Raw genomic sequence first — 18874 nt, forward strand, 5'->3', positions numbered from 1 at the left:
TCAGTTGTGTACTTATTGTAGTACATCCAGGAGGATGTGTGTGTTTGTGTGCATGTGCAGTATAAACCAACATTGAAAGAGATATTTACAGTATAGAGTGGTAGCCAATAAGCAACATTCAGAATGTGTTTGCAGCATGGAGCAGTGCCCAGTAATGTCTGGTGGAAAGACCAGTTTCAGGATAGAGCAATCTCTTAACAGTATGGGCTGTAAATAAAGTAGTAGTGTCTCCTCTCTGCTTGATGCAGCAGTAGTCTTCAGTGTGTGCAGGGTGAAGGTAGGTCATACTCTTTGTTACAGGGCAGAAACTCAGACAGTGTGTGCAACTTGGAGCACTCTCCAACGATGCATGCAGTAGCCATCAATTACCAAGGAACTATTTGCAAAGTATAGCAGTATACTGCAGTTTGTGTGTAGCTTGCAGGAATATCCTGAACATGTCTTCTAAACAGTGATTCCTAATTATGCTTCTTCCTGTAAACTCCTCGCCTGTCGGATAATCCCAGACCGGACCAAAAGCTTCAAACTCTCACGTCACTGAAAAGGGTCTCTAGCTTCATATCAACTGTGGAAGTGGCATCGGATGACTTCACCGAAGCCATAAAGCGGCCACCCCAGCATGGTGACATCTGTTCCCTTTTTTCCACTCCTTCAATACACATCCAGAACTTTCCTTTCAGGGTTGTGAGTTTTTCCTCACAACTCTCATTTTTGGTGCAGCATGCTCTCCTCCGAAATGTTTGGACATCTTCACTCCAGTATCAAGATCAAGTTCACACACACCACAGAGCTCACCTGGACTGACCACACCACCGTCCACTTCACCCTCACAGGCGAAGATCAAAAGACTCATGCCTTACTCAACAAATCCTTCAGCTGCAGCTAGAGACAAAAATCACCATATCACAATGGACCCATTCCCTTAGTACCTCACAACCCGAAACTTCAGCAGATGTCAACCAGGCTGTCCATAATTTTGCCAACTGGATCACCAACTGCGCTGACAGAATTGCCCCTCTGAAACCAGCCAAAACCTAGAAACTAGCCAGTTGGTTCTGTCCAGAGCTGAGGGCTTCTAAGCGCTGTTACTACCAAATTGGAAAAGTGGTGAGCCTCCAACTCCCTGTCCTTCTGACAGAGCCACATTCAAGGCAGCCCTCAGCAAAAACCACTGACTCATCAAAGAAGCCAAGAAAACAGTTATTACCAACTGTGTTATCTCCTTGGCCAACCACATCAAAGAACTCTTCAAGATCGTCAAGGACTTCACAAACCTTCCTGCCTCAGAGAACTGCACCCACCTCTCCCAGGAACTCTGACTCCCTCTCGGACTTCTTTCACAGAAAAAAAATAATAACCCCAGTCTACAACAACTTCGAATCCCACCCTCCGTGCCACCAGCCATGGACAACCAAGATCCACCAACCGAACGCTCATCACCTGGACCTCTCTCACAGTACAGACAACAGCACGTCAACTCATGATGTCCGCCCCCCCCGTGCCTTGACCCTTGCTCCCACCATCTCTTCAACCTCTGCGCTGACCCCATCAGTACAGAACTCACCTGCATCCTCAACATGTCCATCTCTATAGCTACCATCCCAAACACATGGCAACACACAGAAGTCGGACTCCACCTGAAGAAACCTTCTACTAACCCCAGCAACCTCAAAACTACAGATAATCTCCCTCCTTCCTTTCCCCGTGAAGGTGCTCGAAAAGGCCATCAACAAGCAATTCACCGACTACCTGGAACTCAACCAACTCCTCAGTTCAACCCGATCAGGATTTTGTACACACCAGAGCACGGACACCAGGCTGATCACTGCCACAGACGACATAAGGCCTCTCCTTGACTGCAGAGAAGCAGCCGCCCTGATCCTCCTAGACTTCTGTGCTGCGTTTGACACTGTCTCCTGCCACACACTTATCGACAGACTCCATGCCATCTGCAATCAGGAAAATGCCCTCAAATGGATCACCTCATTTCTGTCAGGACGCACACATCCGCCACAGTCGCTCCCGAGGCAGATCCTTCTCCTGCACTCCCACCAAGGCTTGGAACTCCCAACCTCTCCACCTCCGAACAGCACCAGCCCTGATAGAGTTCCATTAAAAAAAAAAAAACCTGAAGACCTGGCTTTTTAATAGAGACAAGGCACCATAGTGCTCAGAGACCCTCAAAGGTGATAGAATGCGCTCTACAAATTACTGTTTGATTGCTTGAAGCCCTGTAGGAACTGAGAGACAGATGTCTACCACAGACCCACACTCAGTCTGCCTTTGGTGTCTTGTAATAGATCACGACTCCCAGTCCTGTGACTCCTGTTGGAGCATGCATCCAAAGACCATCAAGGAGTGCGAGGCAAAGTTTTTCATGGGCTGGCCCAGGGATGGTAAACGCAGCCGATGTTGTTCCATGCCTCGCTTAGGAACAGTGGTAAGAAGTGAAACACTCTAAAAGTAAGTCATCCTGGCAATCTCTGACTTCTACAAGATCAGCCAGAGCTGGTTGGTTGGAGCCTGATGACCCTACCTAGGGCATCTCTGGTCGCTCTGGCACCACTGGAGCCTGCCCGGGAACCAACTTGATCTTCTTCACCCACCTTGGAGTTAACAGCTCCAGCCTTTCCTGAATTCCCAACTGCAGCCTACGATCTGGCAAGAGTTTTCCATTTTCACCTGAGCATCTACGGCAATGTGGGTGCCTTCGGGTCCTGTGGCTCCTTATGGGGCCCCTTTGCCATTGGCTCTGACTCTGCTCACCTCCATACCATTAGGACCCCCACCGGCTCAGCCTTCTTTGAAATCTACAAGGTTCACGACTGACTTCTCCACCGATGCTGCCAATACTCCACCTGCAGTGGTGCCAACAGCACCAGTCTCTGAAGTTGCCCCACAACAAAGGTCGAGAAGAGAAGCACAGAGATTCCCAGAGGAGGAAGATCGCCAAGGGTTCATTAAATTTTCCTATCTGAATTTGATCTTTTGAACTTCTTTGCCTTCGGTGATGACGACGCCAGTGGTCACGGCCAAGACTTTCTAGATCTGTCACCTGCAAGAGGGCTGGACACTTCCACAGAAATGGAATCCGACTTTCCAGCAGAACCTCCCACGCCAGAAGCGATGTCTTTTCACTCAGTGGTTAAGGAGGCAGCTCCCGATAGTGGACGTTGTAGGAAGTTGGCTCTGTATGTGCTATTTCAAAGTAAGGAATAGCATGCACAGAGTCCAAGGGTTCCCCTTAGAGGTAAAATAGTGGTAAAAATAGATAATACTAATGCTCTATTTTGTGGTAGTGTGGTCGAGCAGTAGGCTTATCCAAGGAGTAGTGTTAAGCATTTGTTGTACATACACATAGACAATAAATGAGGTACACACACTCAGAGACAAATCCAGCCAATAGGTTTTGTTATAGAAAAATATCTTTTCTTAGTTTATTTTAAGAACCACAGGTTCAAATTTAACATGTAATATCTTGTTTGAAAGGTATTGCAGGTAAGTACATTAGGAACTTTGAATCATTTCAATTGCATGTATACTTTTCAAGTTATTGACAAATAGCTACTTTAAAAGTGGACACTTAGTGCAATTTTCACAGTTCCTGGGGGAGGTAAGTTTTTGTTAGTTTTACCAGGTAAGTAAGACACTTACAGGGATCAGTTCTTGGTCCAAGGTAGCCCACCGTTGGGGGTTCAGAGCAACCCCAAAGTCACCACACCAGCAGCTCAGGGCCGGTCAGGTGCAGAGTTCAAAGTGGTGCCCAAAACGCATAGGCTAGAATGGAGAGAAGGGGGTGCCCCGGTTCCGGTCTGCTTGCAGGTAAGTACCCGCGTCTTCGGAGGGCAGACCAGGGGGGTTTTGTAGGGCACCGGGGGGGACACAAGCCCACACAGAAATTTCACCCTCAGCGGCGCGGGGGCGGCCGGGTGCAGTGTTAGAACAAGCGTTGGGTTCGCAATGTAAGTCAATGAGAGATCAAGGGATCTCTTCAGCGCTGCAGGCAGGCAAGGGGGGGCTTCCTCGGGGAAACCTCCACTTGGGCAAGGGAGAGGGACTCCTGGGGGTCACTTCTCCCGTGAAAGTCCGGTCCTTCAGGTCCTGGGGGCTGCGGGTGCAGGGTCTTTTCCAGGCGTCGGGACTTAGGTTTCAGAGAGTCGCGGTCAGGGGAAGCCTCGGGATTCCCTCTGCAGGCGGCGCTGTGGGGGCTCAGGGGGGACAGGTTTTGGTACTCACAGTCGGAGAGTAGTCCGGGGGTCCTCCCTGAGGTGTTGGTTCTCCACCAGCCGAGTCGGGGTCGCCGGGTGCAGTGTTGCAAGTCTCACGCTTCTTGCGGGGAGATTGCAGGGTCTTTAAAGCTGCTCCTTGAAACAAAGTTGCAGTCTTTTTGGAGCAGGTCCGCTGTCCTCGGGAGTTTCTTGTCCTTTTCGAAGCAGGGCAGTCCTCAGAGGATTCAGAGGTCGCTGGTCCCTTGGAGGGCGTCGCTGGAGCAGAGTTCTTTGGAAGGCAGGAGACAGGCCGGTGAGTTTCTGGAGCCAAGGCAGTTGTCGTCTTCTGGTCTTCCTCTGCAGGGGTTTTCAGCTAGGCAGTCCTTCTTCTTGTAGTTTGCAGGAATCTGATTTTCTAGGGTTCAGGGTAGCCCTTAAATACTAAATTTAAGGGCGTGTTTAGGTCTGGGGGGTTAGTAGCCAATGGCTACTAGCCCTGAGGGTGGGTACACCCTCTTTGTGCCTCCTCCCAAGGGGAGGGGGTCACAATCCTAACCCTATTGGGGGAATCCTCCATCTGCAAGATGGAGGATTTCTAAAAGTTAGAGTCACTTCAGCTCAGGACACCTTAGGGGCTGTCCTGACTGGCCAGTGACTCCTCCTTGTTGCTTTCTTTGTTCCCTCCAGCCTTGCCGCCAAAAGTGGGGGCCGTGGCCGGAGGGGGCGGGCAACTCCACTAAGCTGGAGTGCCCTGCTGGGCTGTGACAAAGGGGTGAGCCTTTGAGGCTCACCGCCAGGTGTCACAGCTCCTGCCTGGGGGAGGTGTTAGCATCTCCACCCAGTGCAGGCTTTGTTACTGGCCTCAGAGTGACAAAGGCACTCTCCCCATGGGGCCAGCAACATGTCTCTAGTGTGGCAGGCTGCTGGAACTAGTCAGCCTACACAGACAGTCGGTTAAGTTTCAGGGGGCACCTCTAAGGTGCCCTCTGGGGTGTATTTTGCAATTAAATGTACACTGGCATCAGTGTGCATTTATTGTGCTGAGAAGTTTGATACCAAACTTCCCAGTTTTCAGTGTAGCCATTATGGTGCTGTGGAGTTCGTGTTTGACAAACTCCCAGACCATATACTCTTATGGCTACCCTGCACTTACAATGTCTAAGGTTTTGTTTAGACACTGTAGGGGTACCATGCTCATGCACTGGTACCCTCACCTATGGTATAGTGCACCCTGCCTTAGGGCTGTAAAGCCTGCTAGAGGGGTGACTGACCTATACTTGCATAGGCAGTGAGAGGCTGGCATGGCACCCTGAGGGGAGTGCCATGTCGACTTACTTGTTTTGTTCTCACTAGCACACACAAGCTGGCAAGCAGTGTGTCTGTGCTGAGTGAGGGGTCTCCAGGGTGGCATAATACATGCTGCAGCCCTTAGAGACCTTCCTTGGCATCAGGGCCCTTGGTACTAGAAGTACCAGTTACAAGGGACTTATCTGGATGCCAGGGTCTGCCAATTGTGGATACAAAAGTACAGGTTAGGGAAAGAACACTGGTGCTGGGGCCTGGTTAGCAGGCCGCAGCACACTTTCAATTGTAAACATAGCATCAGCAAAGGCAAAAAGTCAGGGGGCAACCATGCCAAGGAGGCATTTCCTTACACAACCCCCCCCCAAACGAAAGAGGATGAGACTAACCTTTCCCAAGAGAGTCTTCATTTTCTAAGTGGAAGAACCTGGAAAGGCCATCTGCATTGGCATGGGCAGTCCCAGGTCTGTGTTCCACTATAAAGTCCATTCCCTGTAGGGAGATGGACCACCTCAACAGTTTAGGATTTTCACCTTTCATTTGCATCAGCCATTTGAGAGGTCTGTGGTCAGTTTGAACTAGGAAGTGAGTCCCAAAGAGGTATGGTCTCAGCTTCTTCAGGGACCAAACCACAGCAAAGGCCTCCCTCTCAATGGCACTCCAACGCTGCTCCCTGGGGAGTAACCTCCTGCTAATGAAAGCAACAGGCTGGTCAAGGCCATCATCATTTGTTTGGGACAAAACTGCCCCTATCCCATGTTCAGAGGCATCTGTCTGCACAATGAACTGCTTAGAATAATCTGGAGCTTTTAGAACTGGTGCTGAGCACATTGCTTGTTTCAGGGTGTCAAAGGCCTGTTGGCATTCCACAGTCCAGTTCACTTTCTTGGGCATTTTCTTGGAGGTGAGTTCAGTGAGGGCTGTCACAATGGATCCATATCCCTTCACAAACCTCCTGTAATACCCAGTCAAGCCAAGGAATGCCCTGACTTGAGTCTGGGTTTTTGGAGCTACCCAGTCCAGAATAGTCTGGATCTTGGGTTGGAGTGGCTGAACTTGGCCTCCACCTACAAGGTGTCCCAAGTAAACCACAGTTCCCTGCCCTATCTGGCATTTGGATGCCTTGATAGAGAGGCCTGCAGATTGCAGAGCCTTCAAAGCCTTCTTCAGGTGGACCAGGTGATCCTGCCAGGTGGAGCTAAAGACAGCAATATCATCAAGATAAGCTGTGCTAAAGGACTCCAAGCCAGCAAGGACTTGATTCACCAACCTTTGGAAGGTGGCAGGGGCATTCTTTAAACCAAAGGGCATAACAGTAAACTGATAATGCCCATCAGGTGTGGAGAATGCTGTTTTCTCTTTTGCTCCAGGTGCCATTTTTATTTGCCAGTACCCTGCTGTCAAGTCAAAGGTACTTAGGAATTTGGCAGCACCTAATTTATCTATGAGCTCATCAGCTCTGGGAATTGGATGAGCATCTGTCTTGGTGACAGAATTGAGCCCTCTGTAATCCACACAAAACCTCATCTCTTTCTTTCCATCTTTGGTGTGAGGTTTGGGGGCTAAGACCACTGGGCTAGCCCAGGGGCTGTCAGAGCGCTCAATTACTCCCAATTCCAGCATCTTGTGGACTTCCACCTTGATGCTTTCCTTAACATGGTCAGACTGTCTAAAGATTTTGTTTTTGACAGGCATGCTGTCTCCTGTGTCCACATCATGGGTACACAGGTGTGTCTGACCAGGGGTTAAGGAGAAGAGTTCAGGAAACTGTTGTAGGACTCTCCTACAATCAGCTTGCTGTTGGCCAGAGAGGGTGTCTGAGTAGATCACTCCATCTACTGTGCCATCTTTTGGGTCTGATGACAGAAGATCAGGGAGAGGTTCACTCTCTGCCTCCTGATCCTCATCTGTTACCATCAACAGATTCACATCAGCCCTGTCATGGAAGAGCTTAAGGCGGTTCACATGGATCACCCTCTTGGGGCTCCTGCTTGTGCCCAGGTCCACCAGGTAGGTGACCTGACTTCCTTTCTAGCACTGGGTAAGGGCCACTCCATTTGTCCTGGAGTGCCCTGGGAGCCACAGGCTCCAGAACCCAGACTTTCTGCCCTGGTTGGAACTCAACCAGTGCAGCCTTTTGGTCATACCAAAACTTCTGGAGCTGTTGGCTGGCCTCAAGGTTTTTGGTTGCCTTTTCCATGTACTCTGCCATTCTAGAGCGAAGGCCAAGTACATAGTCCACTATGTCTTGTTTAGGCTCATGAAGAGGTCTCTCCCAGCCTTCTTTAACAAGAGCAAGTGGTCCCCTTACAGGGTGACCAAACAGAAGTTCAAAGGGTGAGAATCCTACTCCCTTCTGTGGCACCTCTCTGTAAGCAAAAAGCAGACATGGCAAGAGGACATCCCATCTCCTTTTGAGTTTTTCTGGGAGCCCCATGATCATGCCTTTTAATGTCTTGTTGAATCTCTCAACTAAGCCATTAGTTTGTGGATGATATGGTGTAGTGAATTTGTAAGTCACTCCACACTCATTCCACATGTGTTTTAGGTATGCTGTCATGAAGTTGGTACCTCTGTCAGACACCACCTCCTTAGGGAAACCCACTCTGGTAAAGATACCAATGAGGGCCTTGGCTACTGCAGGGGCAGTAGTCGACCTAAGGGGAATAGCTTCAGGATACCTAGTAGCATGATCCACTACTACTAGGATGTACATATTTCCTGAGGCTGTGGGAGGTTCCAGTGGACCAACTATGTCCACACCCACTCTTTCAAAGGGGACCCCCACCACTGGAAGTGGAATGAGGGGGGCCTTTGGGTGCCCACCTGTCTTACCACTGGATTGACAGGTGGGGCAGGAGAGGCAAAACTCCTTAACCTTCTGGGACATTTTGGGCCAGTAGAAGTGGTTGACTAACCTCTCCCACGTCTTGGTTTGTCCCAAATGCCCAGCAAGGGGAATATCATGGGCTAAGGTCAGAATAAACTCTCTGAACGACTGAGGCACTACCACTCTCCTAGTGGCACCAGGTTTGGGGTCTCTGGCCTCAGTGTACAGGAGTCCATCTTCCCAATAGACCCTATGTGTTCCATTTTTCTTGCCCTTGGACTCTTCAGCAGCTTGCTGCCTAAGGCCTTCAAGAGAGGGACAGGTTTCTTGTCCCTTACACAGCTCCTCCCTTGAGGGTCCCCCTGGGCCTAAGAGCTCAACCTGGTAAGGTTCAAGCTCCAAAGGCTCAGTTCCCTCAGAGGGCAGAACTTCTTCCTGAGAAGAGAGGTTCCCTTTTTCTGACTGTGTTGCAGTTGGTTTCCCAACTGACTTTCCTTTTCTCTTGGTAGGCTGGGCCATTTTTCCAGACTCCAGCTCTACTTTTTCACCCTGTGCCTTGCATTGTGCTCTTGTTTTTACACACACCAGTTCAGGGATACCCAGCATGGCTGCATGGGTTTTTAGTTCTACCTCAGCCCATGCTGAGGACTCCAGGTCATTTCCAAGCAGACAGTCTACTGGGATGTTTGAGGAGACCACCACCTGTTTCAGGCCATTGACCCCTCCCCATTCTAAAGTTACCATTGCCATGGGATGTGCTTTAGTTTGATTGTCAGCATTGGTGACTGTATAAGTTTTTCCAGTCAGGTATTGGCCAGGGGAAACCAGTTTCTCTGTCACCAGGGTGACACTGGCACCTGTATCCCTCAGGCCCTCTACACTTGTCCCATTAATAAAGAGCTGCTGCCTGTATTTTTGCATGTTAGGCGGCCAGGCAGCTAGTGTGGCTAAATCCACCCCACCCTCAGAGACTAGAGTAGCTTCAGTGTGGACCCTGATTTGCTCTGGGCACACTGTTGATCCCACTTGGAGACTAGCCATTCCAGTGTTACCTGGAGTGGAGTTTGGAGTGGAATTTTTCTTGGGACAGGCCTTGTCTCCAGTTTGGTGTCCAGACTGACTACAGTTTCGACACCAGGCCTTTTTGGGATCAAAGTTTTTACCCTTGTACCCAGGATTGTTTTGTGAAGAGGCTCTGGGCCCACCCTCCTGTGCAGGTTTTTGGGGGCCTTTAGAAGACTCTTGACTATTTTTATTTTTGGCTGTCTCACCACCTTTCCCCTGGGGAGGTTTTGTGACCCCTTTCTTTTGGTCACCCCCTGTGGAAGTTTTGGACACCCTAGTCTTGACCCAATGGTCCGCCTTCTTTCCCAATTCTTGGGGAGAAATTGGTCCTAGGTCTACCAGATGCTGATGCAGTTTGTCATTGAAACAATTACTTAACAGGTGTTCTTTCACAAATAAATTGTACAGCCCATCATAATTACTTACACCACTGCCTTGAATCCAATCATCTAGTGTTTTTACTGAGTAGTCTACAAAGTCAACCCAGGTCTGGCTCGAGGATTTTTGAGCCCCCCTGAATCTAATCCTATACTCCTCAGTGGAGAATCCAAAGCCCTCAATCAGGGTACCCTTCATGAGGTCATAAGATTCTGCATCTTTTCCAGAGAGTGTGAGGAGTCTATCCCTACACTTTCCTGTGAACATTTCCCAAAGGAGAGCACCCCAGTGAGATCTGTTCACTTTTCTGGTTACACAAGCCCTCTCAAAAGCTGTGAACCATTTGGTGATGTCATCACCATCTTCATATTTAGTTACAATCCCTTTAGGGATTTTCAACATGTCAGGAGAATCTCTGACCCTATTTATGTTGCTGCCACCATTGATGGGTCCTAGGCCCATCTCTTGTCTTTCCCTCTCTATGGCTAGGATCTGTCTTTCCAAAGCCAATCTTTTGGCCATCCTGGCTAACTGGATGTCCTCTTCACTGGAGTTATCCTCAGTGATTTCAGAGGTGTTGGTCTCTCCTGTGAGGGAACCAGCATCTCTGACTATTATTTTTGGAGTCAGGGTTTGAGAGACCCTGTTCTCCCTAGATAGGACTGGTAGGGGGGAATTTTCCTCCAAGTCACTATCCTCTTCCTCTGAGTTGCCACCCTCAGAGGGGTTGGCCTTTTCAAACTCTGCCAAAAGCTCCTGGAGCTGTATTTTGGTAGGTTTGGGGCCCATTGTTATTTTCTTTATTTTACAGAGTGACCTTAGCTCCCTCATCTTAAGATGGAGGTAAGGTGTGGTGTCGAGTTCCACCACAGTCACATCTGTGCTAGACATTTTGCTTCTAAAAGTTGGAATACTTTTTAAGAATCTACAACTGGTTCTAGAATCTAATTCAAACTTTTACAAACTTTTAAACTCTAAAAGAAATGCTAAACAGGATCTAACGCAAGGCCCTAGCAGGTCTTTTAAGAATTTAGAAAACTTTTCAAATTGCAAAAATCAATTTCTAATGACAATTTTGGAATTTGTCGTGTGATCAGGTATTGGCTGAGTAGTCCAGCAAATGCAAAGTCTTGTACCCCACCGCTGATCCACCAATGTAGGAAGTTGGCTCTGTATGTGCTATTTCAAAGTAAGGAATAGCATGCACAGAGTCCAAGGGTTCCCCTTAGAGGTAAAATAGTGGTAAAAATAGATAATACTAATGCTCTATTTTGTGGTAGTGTGGTCGAGCAGTAGGCTTATCCAAGGAGTAGTGTTAAGCATTTGTTGTACATACACATAGACAATAAATGAGGTACACACACTCAGAGACAAATCCAGCCAATAGGTTTTGTTATAGAAAAATATCTTTTCTTAGTTTATTTTAAGAACCACAGGTTCAAATTTAACATGTAATATCTTGTTTGAAAGGTATTGCAGGTAAGTACATTAGGAACTTTGAATCATTTCAATTGCATGTATACTTTTCAAGTTATTCACAAATAGCTATTTCAAAAGTGGACACAGTGCAATTTTCACAGTTCCTGGGGGAGGTAAGTTTTTGTTAGTTTTACCAGGTAAGTAAGACACTTACAGGGTTCAGTTCTTGGTCCAAGGTAACCCACCGTTGGGGGTTCAGAGCAACCCCAAAGTCACCACACCAGCAGCTCAGGGCCGGTCAGGTGCAGAGTTCAAAGTGGTGCCCAAAACGCATAGGCTAGAATGGAGAGAAGGGGGTGACCCGGTTCCGGTCTGCTTGCAGGTAAGTACCCGCGTCTTCGGAGGGCAGACCAGGGGGGTTTTGTAGGGCACCGGGGGGGACACAAGCCCACACAGAAATTTCACCCTCAGCGGCGCGGGGGCGGCCGGGTGCAGTGTTAGAACAAGCGTCGGGTTTGCAATGTAAGTCAATGAGAGATCAAGGGATCTCTTCAGCGCTGCAGGCAGGCAAGGGGGGGCTTCCTCGGGGAAACCTCCACTTGGGCAAGGGAGAGGGACTCCTGGGGGTCACTTCTCCCGTGAAAGTCCGGTCCTTCAGGTCCTGGGGGCTGCGGGTGCAGGGTCTTTTCCAGGCGTCGGGACTTAGGTTTCAGAGAGTCGCGGTCAGGGGAAGCCTCGGGATTCCCTCTGCAGGCGGCGCTGTGGGGGCTCAGGGGGGACAGGTTTTGGTACTCACAGTCGGAGAGTAGTCCGGGGGTCCTCCCTGAGGTGTTGGTTCTCCACCAGCCGAGTCGGGGTCGCCGGGTGCAGTGTTGCAAGTCTCACGCTTCTTGCGGGGAGATTGCAGGGTCTTTAAAGCTGCTCCTTGAAACAAAGTTGCAGTCTTTTTGGAGCAGGTCCGCTGTCCTCAGGAGTTTCTTGTCCTTTTCGAAGCAGGGCAGTCCTCAGAGGATTCAGAGGTCGCTGGTCCCTTGGAGGGCGTCGCTGGAGCAGAGTTCTTTGGAAGGCAGGAGACAGGCCGGTGAGTTTCTGGAGCCAAGGCAGTTGTCGTCTTCTGGTCTTCCTCTGCAGGGGTTTTCAGCTAGGCAGTCCTTCTTCTTGTAGTTTGCAGGAATCTGATTTTCTAGGGTTCAGGGTAGCCCTTAAATACTAAATTTAAGGGCGTGTTTAGGTCTGGGGGGTTAGTAGCCAATGGCTACTAGCCCTGAGGGTGGGTACACCCTCTTTGTGCCTCCTCCCAAGGGGAGGGGGTCACAATCCTAACCCTATTGGGGGAATCCTCCATCTGCAAGATGGAGGATTTCTAAAAGTTAGAGTCACTTCAGCTCAGGACACCTTAGGGGCTGTCCTGACTGGCCAGTGACTCCTCCTTGTTGCTTTCTTTGTTCCCTCCAGCCTTGCCGCCAAAAGTGGGGGCCGTGGCCGGAGGGGGCGGGCAACTCCACTAAGCTGGAGTGCCCTGCTGGGCTGTGACAAAGGGGTGAGCCTTTGAGGCTCACCGCCAGGTGTCACAGCTCCTGCCTGGGGGAGGTGTTAGCATCTCCACCCAGTGCAGGCTTTGTTACTGGCCTCAGAGTGACAAAGGCACTCTCCCCATGGGGCCAGCAACATGTCTCTAGTGTGGCAGGCTGCTGGAACTAGTCAGCCTACACAGACAGTCGGTTAAGTTTCAGGGGGCACCTCTAAGGTGCCCTCTGGGGTGTATTTTGCAATTAAATGTACACTGGCATCAGTGTGCATTTATTGTGCTGAGAAGTTTGATACCAAACTTCCCAGTTTTCAGTGTAGCCATTATGGTGCTGTGGAGTTCGTGTTTGACAAACTCCCAGACCATATACTCTTATGGCTACCCTGCACTTACAATGTCTAAGGTTTTGTTTAGACACTGTAGGGGTACCATGCTCATGCACTGGTACCCTCACCTATGGTATAGTGCACCCTGCCTTAGGGCTGTAAGGCCTGCTAGAGGGGTGACTGACCTATACTTGCATAGGCAGTGAGAGGCTGGCATGGCACCCTGAGGGGAGTGCCATGTCGACTTACTCGTTTTGTTCTCACTAGCACACACAAGCTGGCAAGCAGTGTGTCTGTGCTGAGTGAGGGGTCTCCAGGGTGGCATAATACATGCTGCAGCCCTTAGAGACCTTCCTTGGCATCAGGGCCCTTGGTACTAGAAGTACCAGTTACAAGGGACTTATCTGGATGCCAGGGTCTGCCAATTGTGGATACAAAAGTACAGGTTAGGGAAAGAACACTGGTGCTGGGGCCTGGTTAGCAGGCCTCAGCACACTTTCAATTGTAAACATAGCATCAGCAAAGGCAAAAAGTCAGGGGGCAACCATGCCAAGGAGGCATTTCCTTACAGACGTCAAGTCCAAAGTGCTTATTGAAGTACTCCACGCAGTTCTTACTGGAGAACCTTTTCTCCCTTAAGCCCTTCTGGATCTCTTGGCAGCGTGGAAGAAGTTAAACTCCACTCCAGCAGTTAATGTACGCGTAGCTTGTCCGTCACTACTGTCATGCTCTGAGAGGATCCCCCTTTCCTCTCATCTCACCCTTCACTTGAAAGCCTGGGCATGCTGGTGTTGTGTTCCTCAAGACAGTTGGCTGGGACCTTTCCGACTCTCCCTTCGGGTAGGCTCAAATCGCGTAGAGGCGTTAGGAAAAAATTCCTTCTCTGCTGGGAGCATGGCATTGAAATCCATTAATGCAAACTGCCTTCAAGCACACTACACCCATGCCTCATGAGATATGGCTCAGATAGCGCACTTACAAGAGGTGGTCCTGGATGGCCAGAATGCAGCACGATACATATTAAAATCAGGAGTGGATACTGCCACTCATCCATAGCCCGGGACAATAGTACCTCTGACTCAGTCCGCAAGCATGCTTGGCTCCGCGTACTGACGTCCAGGCTAACCTAATGGACTTTCCATTTGATGGCACACTCCTGTTCAAGGGTTGATTCAATGATGGAATGGTTTAAAGCGAATAAAGAAACACTCTGCTCCTTGGAACTTCATGTGCTGGCTTCTACAAGGATTGTCTTCACCTTTGGCTTTTTTGTGGCCTCTCAAGAGTATTTCCATTCAACCGGGGCGACCCGCCCAGTCACAATCTGAACAGCAGCAAAACCTGCTTGCCTAACAGTATAGAAGAAGAATAGTAGGAACAGCTGAGGATCCACCCAGCAATCCTTGATCCTCTTCAGCACCACCAAGCATGCAGACCTAGTTCAATAAAACCCATTTGGAGCATGCTGTAGGGCAGCTGTCCTTTTTTCTACCTTCCTGAAAGGGCCATTAATTCAGGCCAATGGGTCCTATAGATCATAGAAAAAGGCTACACTGTTCCCTTCCTTCAGGCTCCGTCCTCCTCATCTTCCTCCCACCTTGCTATCAAGCAACAAGAAGTGGCAACACTCTTGCAAAAAGGAGCTGTGGAATTAGTGCCAGGACAGGGAAAAGGCCGAGGATGTTACTCACAACTTCCTTGTTCCCAAAAGGATATCGGCCTGAGTCAGAGGTTAGGTTTCAAAAGCTTGAACTTGTACCTCGGCAATAAAAAGTTCAAAATTCTGCCCCTCTTTCTAGTTTTGGTAGTGTTGGAAGCTGGGGACAGGATTGTGTCACTCAACCTGCAAGATGCATACTTCCATATTCCATCAGAAGTTCTTGCATGTTGTGGAGGAATCCCACACGCTTCCATCTGTCAGTCCATCACCTTCCCGTTCTTTTATCCCCTGCCACATCCCACGAAGGAGGAGCGGCAGTTGTAGAGGTTCGATCCTAGGCGGACAGTCAACTACTACCTGAATCATCTCAAGGGAATACGACTGAACGACCAGCTCTTTGTGGGCTACTGTGGTGCCATGAAAGGAAAAGTGGCTCATAAGCAAACACTGTCCCAGTGAATTATCCCCTGGATTAAGACCTGCTATTCTTTGGACAAGAAAGAACGCCTTAAGGGATCGGAGCCCTTTCCACCAGAGCTAACTGCACCACTTCTGTTTTATCCAGAGCAGTTCTAATAGCAGAGATTTGCAAGTTAGACATGGACATCAAGCTCTGCACACCTTCACCAAGCATTACTGTTCGGATTCTGAAGTGGTCAGGGAAGGCCACTTTGCCAGATCCTTCCTCTGCGATTTCTTAGCTTAACCATCCAGCAACCCTCCTCCTAGGCGGACTGTTGCTTTAAAATCTAGTCTACAGGGGAGTTATCTGCAGGTAGTATCCATTAGAAGAAAAGGCTACTTTTCTGTGGTAATGATCTTTCTGGTGGATACTCTAACTGCAGAGTCCTCGCCGACAGGCTCACCTCAGATTTGTTATAGAGACAGTTAATAAGATCCCAAATTGCTTTTAGTACCGCACAACTACTATGTCTTTCCGTCCACTTGACTCGAAGGCTGGAAACAAATGGATAGAAACTGATGTTGCTGTGCCGGGGTGGGCACTATATGGCTGCAGTGACAACATGTGATGCCACTTCTGGCGTCGATACAAAACCAGCATCCCCTACAGATGACGTGAGAGCTTTGAAGTTTCTGGGTCCAGTCTAGCAGCATAATCTGCAGGTGAGGAATCTGCAGATAGGCAAGAGTATTAACCAGAAAACTGTTACTGCAGGTAAGTAACATTTTCATCTAGTAATGTGTGCAGCATAGGGCAGTGCCCAAGGAAGCTTTCAGAGGAGAGAACTAGGTCCAATGCAAATGATTCTTGTTTTAGGCCTAGCTCTGTTCCATAAAATCATTTAAAAAGGGAAATATTCAAATTTAGCAATGTAAATTAGATCAATTTTGAAGTGGCAGGTATGGTGGTCATCAAATCTTTGAAGGGTGTACTCTTGTGACACAAACCTATTCTAAAATAACATTTTATTTGTTGGCTTTGCAGGTTCGACCGAAGCCGGTGGTGCCGAATAACGTCCCTATTGCCCCAGCTCCACCCCCTATGCTAGCCGCTCCCCAGCTTATTCAGCGGCCAGTGATGCTGACGACAAAGTTTACCCCTACCACACAGAACTCTGTCCATCCTGTCCGACTTGTAAACGGCCAGCCTGGAACCGTTGCCAAAACCTTCCCCACGGCGCAGCTCACCAGCATCGTGATTGCTGCTCCTGGAACCAGACTGGCAACACCGCAGAACCTACAGCTTAGCAGGCCAAGCCCTGAGAAGCAGGTACAGTCTCCAGCAACTTTCCAAACGGTGCAAGAAATACACAGGGGGAGGAGGTTTATGCTACTTTCAGCATGCCGTGCACAGTAAGGATGTTTTGAACATACCATCATTTCAAGTGCATTCACAATGCATTATGTGAATCTTGAAATGTGAAAGTAGGCAGGGTTTTATCTCAAAGGTTAGTGTTTTTTCTTTATTTCTTGGTGCATTAGGGTAGGTGGCATGCAGGAGGCGCATGAAAGCTCAGCTCATTTTGGGCTCTAAGGCCCAAAAGGACATATAGTTGAGCGAGAGCCAGGCATCAAACTGTGGTATAGAGACAAGTAGACTAGGCAAATATTAGCTATTACCGTGCAGACTGACAGAAGCAGGAAGTATCACCTTACAAAAGATCGAATTCAATTGTGGGAAACGATTATATTTTGTTTGTATGTGTGTGTAAATATGTTCAATGGCATGTGTAGCTGCAGATACACATGCTATGCATAGTGTCCGCCATCTAGTGTTGGGCTCAGAGTGTTACAGGTTGTTTTTCTACGAAGATGTCTTTTTTCGAGTCACAGGATCGAGTGACTCCTCCTCTCGGTCATAGTGTGCATGGGCATCGACTACTTTGATATTGTTTTCCCGCAAAAGGGTGTAGGAAGGATTGATAGAGTGAAAGAATGTAAATGTGTTATGAAATGTAATAATTAAATAAGATGTCCATGCAACTGTAAATGTATCTACACATGTACAAATAAGAAACTGCAACGACTATAGGCTTCCGGGGAGGAGGGAGGGTGCATGTGAATCTGCAGCACTACATGCCACGAACAGATATGTACACTGGGGTAAGTGACATTTTCTGTTCGATGGCATGTGTAGCTGCAGATACACATGCTATGCATTGACTAAAAAGCAGTTGCTCTCCCCAAAAGAAGCGGTGGCTAGCCTGTAGGAGTTGGAGTTGTTTGGAATAATGTTTTTAGTACAGCTTGTCCAACATTGGCATGTTGCTTTGAAAATACATCTACACAGTAATGCTTTGTAAATGTATGTGGTGTAGACCATGTGGCAGCTTTGCGTATGTCTGCCATTGGTATGTTTCCTAAAAATGCCATAGAAGCAACTTTTTTCCTAGTGGAATGAGCTTTAGGTGTTATTAAAAGCTGTTGTTTTGCCTCAATGTTTGAATACATTTAACAAACCATCTAGCTAATCCTTGTTTAGAGATCGGATTACCTTTATGTGGCTGTTGAAAGGCAATGAAAAGCTGTTTAGTTTTTTTAAACTCTTTTGTTCTATCCACATAATACATTAGAGCTCTTTTAAGGTGATGGCCCGTTTCTTGAAAAGTGACTACAGCATTAAAAAATGAGTTTTACATACTCACATGATTGAATTATTTCATGCTTTTAGGCTATGAATCTCTGGTAACTTCAAATTATTCCATGCTGTTAGGCTGGGAATCGCCGGTAACTTTGAATTATTCTATGCTTTTGGGGTGTGAATCTCTGGTAACTTTAAATACAATAAATAATATTAAATGGCCATAAGCATCATCAGCGGTGCTTGTTTAGTAGCACATCTACCTCATTTGAAACAGCCGAAACTTTAGCAAATGAGGTAGAAGTGTTGAGTTCTCCTGCTCTCCGTAGAGGCCACCATAGCTGAGATTTCTACTGCATGTCATGTGTGAGGAAGACCCTGAGGAGACCTCTACTCTGATGTGTTTGGCCTTAAATTGGTTAGTTCTCCAGTACTGGATCTTTCATATACTCACACGATTGAACCATTCCCTGTCATCAGTCTGGGAATCCTGGGAATCTTGAATAGCAGTAAACTGTGTTAAAATGGCCAAAGTCCTCAACAACCGTGTTTGTTTAGTAGCACATCCGGTGAACCCCAATGACATCCAGTAGTGAGACTGATGTGCCAGCTCTCCTGCTCCCCTTAAAGGATCCCATAGCTCCGATTTCTACTGCATGTCATGTGTGAGGGAGTCCCCAGGCAGAGCTCTGCTGTAACGTTCAGGAAAAAAGCACAAAAAGAGGCCAAGGTGAATTTAGAGACCAGCAGGTACAGACTCCCAAATAGTAATATCAAACCACAAAAATGTATCTGGGTCTATCAACTAGTATCTAAATCAGTATTTGAACACTCGCTAGCTAACGAGTTTTCTGACAAGAAAAAAGAGCCACCTTTAGGCCAATAACTCGGCACCACGCTGAGGTGGCATGCTTCATCCTAGGGTCCCTCCACACACCACAGCAGCTTGTTGTGGGGGCTACAACTCCTGGAGCAGGGGACCTCTTGGATATTAAACCAACTCTGAGTCTCTAAGGTGTGTATGATCTGAGCACAGTGCAAAAAATGAAGAAACCGGGTTAAATTAAAATGATGTCCTGGTGAGACCCTGCATCTTTATTCTGTCCACCAGGGGC

General features: G+C 48.2%; 1 protein-coding gene across 5 annotated transcripts in view; it reads left to right on the top strand.

Annotated features, from left to right (window-relative positions):
• PHF21A (PHD finger protein 21A) overlaps positions 1-18874 on the top strand; it is a 399375-nt gene that overhangs the window by 239956 nt on the left and 140545 nt on the right. For all 5 annotated transcript variants that reach the window (XM_069221736.1, XM_069221738.1, XM_069221733.1 and 2 more), the window contains one exon: positions 16164-16448. In XM_069221736.1, coding sequence (XP_069077837.1) covers positions 16164-16448 — 285 coding nt within the window. The remainder of the gene's footprint in view (positions 1-16163; positions 16449-18874) is intronic.

Source organism: Pleurodeles waltl, chromosome 3_1 (assembly GCF_031143425.1).
Source record: "Pleurodeles waltl isolate 20211129_DDA chromosome 3_1, aPleWal1.hap1.20221129, whole genome shotgun sequence".
NCBI lineage: Eukaryota > Metazoa > Chordata > Amphibia > Caudata > Salamandridae > Pleurodeles > Pleurodeles waltl.